The following is a 10232-nucleotide window of genomic DNA, read 5'->3' as shown; positions in this document are numbered from 1 at the left end:
ATCATCACATGAGCATATGACATCATCACATGAGCGTATGACATCATCACATGAGCGTGTCATCATCACATGAGCGTATGACATCATCACATGAGCGTATGACATCATCACATGAGCGTATGTCATCATCACATGAGCGTATGACATCATCACATGAGCGTATGTCATCATCACATGAGCGTATGTCATCATCACATGAGCATGTCATCATCACATGAGCGTATGACATCATCACATGAGCATATGACATCATCACATGAACGTATGACATCATCACATGAGCATATGACATCATCACATGAGCGTATGACATCATCACATGAGCATATGTCATCATCACATGAGCGTATGACATCACATGAGCATATGACATCATCACATGAACGTATGTCATCATCACATGAGCGTATGTCATCATCACATGAGCGTATGACATCACATGAGCGTATGTCATCATCACATGAGCGTATGTCATCATCACATGAGCATATGACATCATCACATGAGCGTATGTCATCATCACATGAGCGTATGTCATCATCACATGAGCGTATGTCATCATCACATGAGCGTATGACATCATCACATGAGCGTATGACATCATCACATGAGCGTATGACATCATCACATGAGCGTATGACATCATCACATGAGCGTATGTCATCATCACATGAGCGTATGTCATCATCACATGAGCGTATGACATCATCACATGAGCGTATGTCATCATCACATGAGCGTATGACATCATCACATGAGCATATGACATCATCACATGAACGTATGACATCATCACATGAGCGTATGTCATCATCACATGAGCGTATGACATCATCACATGAGCGTATGACATCATCACATGAGCGTATGACATCATCACATGAGCGTATGTCATCATCACATGAGCATATGTCATCATCACATGAGCGTATGACATCATCACATGAGCATATGACATCATCACATGAACGTATGTCATCATCACATGAGCGTATGTCATCATCACATGAGCGTATGTCATCATCACATGAGCGTATGACATCATCACATGAGCGTATGTCATCATCACATGAGCGTATGTCATCATCACATGAGCGTATGACATCATCACATGAGCGTATGTCATCATCACATGAGCGTATGTCATCATCACATGAGCGTATGACATCATCACATGAGCATATGACATCATCACATGAGCGTATGACATCATCACATGAGCATATGACATCATCACATGAGCGTATGACATCATCACATGAGCGTATGTCATCATCACATGAGCGTATGACATCATCACATGAGCGTATGTCATCATCACATGAGCGTATGACATCATCACATGAGCGTATGACATCATCACATGAGCGTGTCATCATCACATGAGCGTATGACATCATCACATGAGCGTATGTCATCATCACATGAGCGTATGACATCATCACATGAGCGTATGACATCATCACATGAGCGTATGTCATCATCACATGAGCGTATGACATCATCACATGAGCGTATGACATCATCACATGAGCGTATGTCATCATCACATGAGCGTATGACATCATCACATGAGCGTATGTCATCATCACATGAGCGTATGACATCATCACATGAGCGTATGACATCATCACATGAGCGTATGTCATCATCACATGAGCGTATGACATCATCACATGAGCGTATGACATCATCACATGAGCGTATGACATCATCACATGAGCGTATGACATCATCACATGAGCGTATGACATCATCACATGAGCGTATGACATCATCACATGAGCGTATGACATCACATGAGCGTATGACATCATCACATGAGCGTACATCATCATGAGCGTCATCATCACATGAGCGTATGACATCATCACATGAGCGTATGACATCATCACATGAGCGTGTCATCATCACATGAGCGTATGACATCATCACATGAGCGTATGTCATCATCACATGAGCGTATGACATCATCACATGAGCGTATGTCATCATCATCACGAGCGTATGACATCATCACATGAGCGTATGTCATCATCACATGAGCGTATGTCATCATCACATGAGCGTATGACATCATCACATGAGCGTATGACATCATCACATGAGCGTATGTCATCATCACATGAGCGTATGACATCATCACATGAGCGTATGACATCATCACATGAGCGTATGTCATCATCACATGAGCGTATGACATCATCACATGAGCGTATGTCATCATCACATGAGCGTATGACATCATCACATGAGCGTATGTCATCATCACATGAGCGTATGACATCATCACATGAGCGTATGTCATCATCACATGAGCGTATGTCATCATCACATGAGCGTATGACATCATCACATGAGCGTATGACATCATCACATGAGCGTATGACATCATCACATGAGCGTATGACATCATCACATGAGCGTATGACATCATCACATGAGCGTATGTCATCATCACATGAGCGTATGACATCATCACATGAGCGTATGTCATCATCACATGAGCGTATGACATCATCACATGAGCGTATGACATCATCACATGAGCGTATGTCATCATCACATGAGCGTATGTCATCATCACATGAGCGTATGACATCATCACATGAGCGTATGTCATCATCACATGAGCGCGTATGTCATCATCACATGAGCGTATGACATCATCACATGAGCGTATGTCATCATCACATGAGCGTATGACATCATCACATGAGCGAATGTCATCATCACATGAGCGTATGACATCATCACATGAGCGTATGTCATCATCACATGAGCGTATGTCATCATCACATGAGCGTATGTCATCATCACATGAGCGTATGTCATCATCACATGAGCGTATGACATCATCACATGAGCGTATGTCATCATCACATGAGCGTATGACATCATCACATGAGCGTATGACATCATCACATGAGCGGATGTCATCATCAGATGAGCGTATGAGATCATCACATGAGCGTATGCCATGATCACATGAGCGTATGACATCATCAGAGCGTATGACATCATCACATGAGCGTATGACATCATCACATGAGCGTATGTCATCATCACATGAGCATATGTCATCATCACATGAGCGTATGACATCATCACATGAGCGTATGTCATCATCACATGAGCGTATGACATCATCACATGAGCGTATGACATCATCACATGAGCGTATGTCATCATCACATGAGCGTATGACATCATCACATGAGCGTATGTCATCATCACATGAGCGTATGACATCATCACATGAGCGTATGTCATCATCACATGAGCGTATGTCATCATCACATGAGCGTATGTCATCATCACATGAGCGTATGTCATCATCACATGAGCGTATGACATCATCACATGAGCATATGTCATCATCACATGAGCGTATGACATCATCACATGAGCATATGACATCATCACATGAGCGTATGACATCATCACATGAGCGTATGACATCATCACATGAGCGTATGTCATCATCACATGAGCATATGTCATCATCACATGAGCGTATGACATCATCACATGAGCGTATGACATCATCACATGAGCGTATGTCATCATCACATGAGCATATGTCATCATCACATGAACATATGACATCATCACATGAGCGTATGACATCATCACATGAGCGTATGACATCATCACATGAGCGTATGACATCATCACATGAGCGTATGACATCATCACATGAGCGTATGACATCATCACATGAGCGTATGACATCATCACATGAGCGTATGACATCATCACATGAGCATATGACATCATCACATGAGCGTATGACATCATCACATGAGCGTATTACATCATCACATGAGCGTATGTCATCATCACATGAGCATATGTCATCATCACATGAGCGTATGACATCATCACATGAGCGTATGACATCATCACATGAGCGTATGTCATCATCACATGAGCATATGTCATCATCACATGAACATATGACATCATCACATGAGCGTATGACATCATCACATGAGCGTATGACATCATCACATGAGCGTATGACATCATCACATGAGCGTATGACATCATCACATGAGCGTATGACATCATCACATGAGCGTATGACATCATCACATGAGCATATGACATCATCACATGAGCGTATGACATCATCACATGAGCGTATGACATCATCACATGAGCGTATGACATCATCACATGAGCGTATGTCATCATCACATGAGCGTATGACATCATCCTCCTCCTCCTCGCCGCTCACCTGCTGAGCGCGGTCAGCTGGCCGGTGGAGGGGGGCGTGTCCTGGCTGGAGAGCGCGGTGGAGCCGTGAGGCGGCAGGCTGGACGCCAAGTGGGAGGAGCCTGAGGCGCCGTTGGTGCTGATGTTCAGAGACGGAGACTCCGGCTTCGGGGGCGAGGAGGCCGACGACGCTGAAGGGAAGAAAATGACTTTTTATGATGACTCGCCAAAATAGAAGCGGCTCCTGGTGACGTGGAACACGGGGAGAAGCTCACCGTCCAGAGCGGCGGGGGCCCGGACGCCATTCAGCCCGTTCTGCTGGTAAACACACGGTCAGCACCGGCAACACAGGGAACAAACACTCAGGTCTCTGCTCACCATGACGGGCCCCGGGGCCTCTTGACTCTGGGGGAAGGCCAGTCGTGCGTGGGGGGCCGCGGTCCCGTCGTACCCCCCCCCCACGCTGGAGAAGTGAGAGGAGGAGGAGCCAGAGGCTGTCGAGGAACACGGGGCGGCGCCGGAGGAGACGGCGAGCCCCGAGGAGCAGAGGGGCGGGGCCGCGGAGAGAGGGCCGCCCAGCGACTCGCTGCAGGGGCGGAGAGGTCAGAGGTCACGAGGTCACGAGGGTCTGTGATCGTGTCAAAGAGATGGTACCTGAGTGGTTTGGAGTACAGGCTGGTCTGGTTCTGAGGGCCCGGCGTGGACGTCGTTGCGCAATTGTCAACGACGCCGAACTCCGGCAACGGCGACTCGGAGCCGAAGTCCAGAGCGCCGAACTGGAGGTCGAGCCCGGGGACGTCGGCCGAGCCCGGCATCTCTACGGCTGTGGAGGGGATCTGGGAGGAGGAGGAGGAGTCAGGCTCACTGACAGACCCACACAGGAGCCCCATCAGCACCAAGCCCACCTTGGAGGAGGGCGGTACCCTCCGCCTCTGGCCCCTGAGCTGAGCCCGCTGCAGCGTGGCCCCCTGGGGGTCCGGCCCGGCTCCGGGCGCGGCCGGCTTGGCGGCGCCGTGCGTGCGGTGGGCCGGCGAGGGGGGGGCGGCCTGTAGGTGCGACGGGGGGCTGGCTTGGCGGGCCAGAGGCGAGGCGGGGCCGGCGGGCCTCTGGTCCAGCTGGCTCAGCACCAGAGACGGTTCTGGCTGCAGGCCGAACTCCCCTGCGGACACAGGAGCCGCGTTACCGCCAGGCCGGCACCGGAGACCGGCTCGGCCCGCCGCTACTCACGGCTGAACTGCGAGGCGGCGCTGGGGTCTGAGGCCTTGACGCCCCAGCTGGAGGAGGGGGGGGGAGGGGCTCCCAGGCCGGGCAGGCAGCACATGGAAGCGCTGCTCCCCTGGGTGCTGGTGGGCGGAGCCTGGGAGGAAGGAAGCGGGCCCAGGCCGGGGCCCTTCAGCTGCTCCAGGATCTGAGACCCGGCGCTGGGCGGGGCCCTCTTGGCCGGACCCAGGTCCCCGAAACCAGATCCCAGAACCGACGACTGGCAGACAGGAGGAGGAGGAGGAGGGGGGGAGGAGAGGAGGAGGAGTCATCTCCAGTCTGTGTGTATGTGATGAAGGCCCGTGGGCCAGCAGAACCGGGCCCTCTTACCAGAGCCGCGTGGGCGTAGCTGCTGCTGCTGCTGCGGCCGGCCGGCTGGTGGTGATGTGAGTTAGTGAAGACCAGACTCTGAGAGGAAGAGGAGGAGGACGAGGGTGGCTCTCTTCCTCCAGCCACAGGCTTCTGCAGCAGAGCACCGAGGTCCAGACTGACAGACAAGGGTCAAAGGTCAAAGTCCATCTGGTATAAGACTCATTTCATATGGCAGAACACATCAACACACAACGCGGACCGGAAGGGAAGTTCTGTTGACACTTTTAAAATAGAGGAACAGCTTCTCTGTAGCAATAATAATAATAATAATAACAATAATAAGTACGAGTCACTCACCTGTGGCCAGGTGTGACTTGGTTCTCAGCAGCACATGAGGAGGTGAACACTTTGGTCTCTGAGAGCTGGAGGAACAACACGTTATTAGAATGAACACCTGTGGACTCTTCCTCCTCCTCCTCCTCCTCCTCCTCCTGGACTCACACTCAGGTCCTCACAGTCCTCGGAGGCCCAGTCCTCCAGGGTTCCCCTCCAGGCCCCTAGAGAGACGTGACAGCGTGAGGTGCAGCGGGGCCCCTGCTGTGACACATTGATGTGACAGGTGAAGAGCTCACCTGAGCCCTCTGTGCTGCCGGGGGCCGCCGGGTCCCACACCTGGCTCTGTGTGGCCCCTGACCCCCCCTCTGAGGCGTAGTCCGCTGGGTTGAAGGTGCTGTGGAAGTCCAGGATAAACACAGGAGAGGTGAGATGATCGATTGATGGGGCTCATTGACCTCCGACCTCTGGACCAGAAGTTCAGGAGGTCCACGATTATGAAGACGAGCTTCAGAGGACACGTCTCATGGGACGGGTCACAGTGCGTGTGTGTGTGGCCCCATGTGTGTGTGTGGCCCCGTGTGTGTGTGTGGCCCCATGTGTGTATGTGCGGTCCCGTGTGTGTGTGTGTGTGCGGCCCCATGTGTGTGTGTGTGCGGTCCCGTGTATGTGTGTGTGCGTGCGGTCCCGTGTACGTGTGTGTGTGTGCGGTCCCGTGTATGTGTGTGTGTGGTCCGTGTGTGTGTGTCCGTGTATGTGTGTGTGTGCGGTCCCGTGTATGTGTGTGTGTGCGGTCCCGTGTATGTGTGTGTGTGTGCGGTCCCGTGTATGTGTGTGTGTGTGTGGTCCCGTGTGTGTGTGTGGTCCCGTGTATGTGTGTGCGTGCGGTCCCGTGTATGTGTGTGCGGTCCCGTGTATGTGTGTGTGCGTGTGGTCCCGTGTATGTGTGTGTGTGCGGTCCCGTGTGTGTGTGTGCGGTCCGTGTGTGTGCGGTCCGTGTGTGTGCGTCCCGTATGTGTGTGTGCGTGGTCCGTGTGTGTGTGTGTGTGGTCCCGTGTGTGTGTGTGTGCGGTCCCGTGTGTGTGTGTGCGGTCCCGTGTATGTGTGTGCGGTCCTGTGTGCGGTCCGTGTGTGTGTGTGCGTGTGTGTGTGTGTGTGTGTGGTCCCGTGTATGTGTGTGTGCGTGCGGTCCCGTGTATGTGTGTGTGCGGTCCCGTGTATGTGTGTGTGTGCGGTCCCGTGTATGTGTGTGCGTGCGGTCCCGTGTGTGTGTGCGTGCGGTCCGTGTGTGTGTGTGTGCGGTCCCGTGTATGTGTGTGTGTGGTCCCGTGTATGTGTGTGCGTGCGGTCCCGTGTATGTGTGTGTGCGTGCGGTCCCGTGTATGTGTGTGTGTGTGCGGTCCCGTGTATGTGTGTGTGTGGTCCCGTGTATGTGTGTGTGTGCGGTCCCGTGTATGTGTGTGTGCGGTCCCGTGTATGTGTGTGTGTGGTCCGTGTGTGTGTGTGCGGTCCGTGTATGTGTGTGTGTGCGGTCCTGTATGTGTGTGTGGTCCCGTGTATGTGTGTGCGTGTGTGTGTGTGTGTGGTCCCGTGTATGTGTGTGTGCGGTCCCGTGTATGTGTGTGCGGTCCGTGTATGTGTGTGTGCGGTCCGCATGTGTGTGTGGTCCCGTGTATGTGTGTGTGCGGTCCGTGTATGTGTGTGTGTGCGGTCCGTGTATGTGTGTGTGTGTGTGCGGTCCCGTATGTGTGTGTGCGTGCGGTCGTGTATGTGTGGTGTGGTGTGTGTATGTGTGTCCCGTGTGTGTGCGGTCCCGTGTATGTGTGTGTGCGGTCCGTGTGTGTGTGCGTGTGCGGTCCGTGTGTGTGTGTGTGCGGTCCGTATGTGTGTGCGTGCGGTCCGTGTGTGTGTGTGCGTGCGGTCCCGTGTATGTGTGTGTGCGGTCCCGTGTATGTGTGTGTGTGCGGTCCCGTGTGTGTGTGTGCGTGCGGTCCCGTGTATGTGTGTGTGTGTGCGGTCCCGTGTATGTGTGTGCGTGCGGTCCCGTGTATGTGTGTGTGCGGTCCCGTGTATGTGTGTGCGTGCGGTCCCGTGTATGTGTGTGCGGTCCCGTGTATGTGTGTGTGTGTGTGCGGTCCCGTGTGTGTGTGTGTGCGTGCGGTCCCGTGTATGTGTGTGTGTCCGTGTATGTGTGTGTGAGGTCCCGTGTGTGTGTGTGTGTGGTCCGTGTGTGTGTGTGCGTGTGGTCCCGTATATGTGTGTGTGTGCGGTCCGTGTATGTGTGTGCGTGCGGTCCGTGTGTGTGTGTGTGCGGTCCCGTGAATGTGTGTGCGTGCGGTCCCGTGTATGTGTGTGCGTGCGGTCCCGTGTGTGTGTGTGCGGTCCCGTGTATGTGTGTGTGCGGTCCCGTGTATGTGTGTGCGTGCGGTCCCGTGTGTGTGTGTGTGCGGTCCCGTGTGTGTGTGTGTGCGGTCCCGTGTGTGTGTGTGTGCGGTCCCGTGTATGTGTGTGCGTGCGGTCCCGTGTGTGTGCGGTCCCGTGTATGTGTGTGTGTGTGTGTGCGTGCGGTCCCGTGTATGTGTGTGCGGTCCCGTGTATGTGTGTGCGTGCGGTCCCGTGTATGTGTGTGCGGTCCCGTGTATGTGTGTGCGGTCCCGTGTGTGTGCGTGCGGTCCCGTGTGTGTGCGGTCCCGTGTGTGTGCGGTCCGTGTATGTGTGTGTGCGGTCCCGTGTATGTGTGTGTGTGTGTGTGCGTGCGTGTGGTCCCGTGTATGTGTGTGTGAGGTCCCGTGTGTGTGTGTGTGCGTGCGTGCGGTCCCGTGTATGTGTGTGCGTGCGGTCCCGTGTATGTGTGTGTGCGTGTATGTGCGGTCCGTGTGTGTGTGTGTGCGGTCCCGTGTGTGTGTGGTCCGTGTGTGTGTGTCCGTGTATGTGTGTGTGTGCGGTCCGTATGTGTGTGTGCGGTCCGTGTGTGTGTGCGGTCCGTGTATGTGTGTGCGTGCGGTCCGTGTGTGTGTGTGCGGTCCCGTGTGTGTGTGTGCGGTCCGTGTGTGTGCGTGCGGTCCGTGTATGTGTGTCGTGTGCGGTCCCGTGTATGTGTGTGTGCGGTCCCGTGTATGTGTGTGTGTGCGGTCCCGTGTTTGTGTGTGCGTGCGGTCCCGTGTATGTGTGTGCGGTCCCGTGTTTGTGTGTGTGTGTGCGGTCCGTGTATGTGTGTGTGTGTGCGGTCCGTGTGTGTGTGCGTGCGGTATGTGTGTGCGGTCCGTGTATGTGTGTGTGTGCGGTCCCGTGTGTGTGTGCGGTCCCGTGTGTGTGCGTGCGGTCCCGTGTGTGTGTGTGTGCGGTCCCGTGTATGTGTGTGCGGGTCCGTGTGTGTGTGTGTGCGGTCCGTGTATGTGTGTGTGCGTCCGTGTGTGTGTGCGTGCGGTCCCGTGTGTGTGTGCGTGCGGTCCCGTGTGTGTGCGGTCCCGTGTATGTGTGTGTGCGGTCGCGTGTATGTGTGTGCGGTCCGTGTATGTGTGTGTGTGTGCGGTCCGTGTATGTGTGTGTGCGGTCCGTGTGTGTGTGTGCGGTCCGTGTGTGTGTGCGTGCGGTCCCGTGTATGTGTGTGTGTGGTCCCGTGTATGTGTGTGTGCGGTCCGTGTATGTGTGTGTGCGTGCGGTCCGTGTGTGTGTGTGCGGTCCGTGTATGTGTGTGTGTGCGGTCCGTGTGTGTGTGGTCCCGTGTGTGCGTGCGGTCCCGTGTATGTGTGTGCGTGCGGTCCCGTGTATGTGTGTGTGTGTGTGTGTGCGTGCGGTCCCGTGTATGTGTGTGTGCGGTCCCGTGTATGTGTGTGTGCGGTTGTGCGTGCGGTCCCGTGTATGTGTGTGCGTGCGGTCACGTGTGTGTGTGTGTCGTGTGTGTGCGTGTGTGTGTGTGCGTCCGTGTATGTGTGTGTGTGTGTGTGTGTGCGTGTGGTCCCGTGTATGTGTGTGTGCGGTCCCGTGTGTGTGTGTGCGTGCGGTCCCGTGTGTGTGTGTGTGCGGTCCCGTGTGTGTGTGTGCGTGCGGTCCCGTGTATGTGTGTGTGCGTGCGGTCCCGTGTATGTGTGTGTGTGTGTGTGCGG

General features: G+C 54.0%; 1 protein-coding gene across 9 annotated transcripts in view; it reads right to left on the bottom strand.

Moving 5' to 3' along the window:
- ubap2a (ubiquitin associated protein 2a) overlaps positions 1-10232 on the bottom strand; it is a 29240-nt gene that overhangs the window by 5822 nt on the left and 13186 nt on the right. For 6 of the 9 annotated variants that reach the window (XM_056410976.1, XM_056410971.1, XM_056410969.1 and 3 more), the window contains 10 exons: positions 6426-6523; positions 6295-6350; positions 6151-6215; positions 5812-5968; positions 5449-5701; positions 5127-5380; positions 4876-5057; positions 4600-4807; positions 4497-4539; positions 4244-4412 (listed from right to left, as the gene is read on the bottom strand). In XM_056410976.1, coding sequence (XP_056266951.1) covers positions 4244-4412; positions 4497-4539; positions 4600-4807; positions 4876-5057; positions 5127-5380; positions 5449-5701; positions 5812-5968; positions 6151-6215; positions 6295-6350; positions 6426-6523 — 1485 coding nt within the window. The remainder of the gene's footprint in view (positions 1-4243; positions 4413-4496; positions 4540-4599; positions 4808-4875; positions 5058-5126; positions 5381-5448; positions 5702-5811; positions 5969-6150; positions 6216-6294; positions 6351-6425; positions 6524-10232) is intronic. The other 3 variants (XM_056410970.1, XM_056410974.1, XM_056410977.1) reach the window with 1 other exon arrangement.

The sequence above is a fragment of the Pseudoliparis swirei genome, unplaced genomic scaffold (genome assembly GCF_029220125.1).
Source record: "Pseudoliparis swirei isolate HS2019 ecotype Mariana Trench unplaced genomic scaffold, NWPU_hadal_v1 hadal_30, whole genome shotgun sequence".
In the NCBI taxonomy this organism is placed as follows: domain Eukaryota; kingdom Metazoa; phylum Chordata; class Actinopteri; order Perciformes; family Liparidae; genus Pseudoliparis; species Pseudoliparis swirei.
This window is presented reverse-complemented; position numbering and strand designations above follow the sequence as displayed.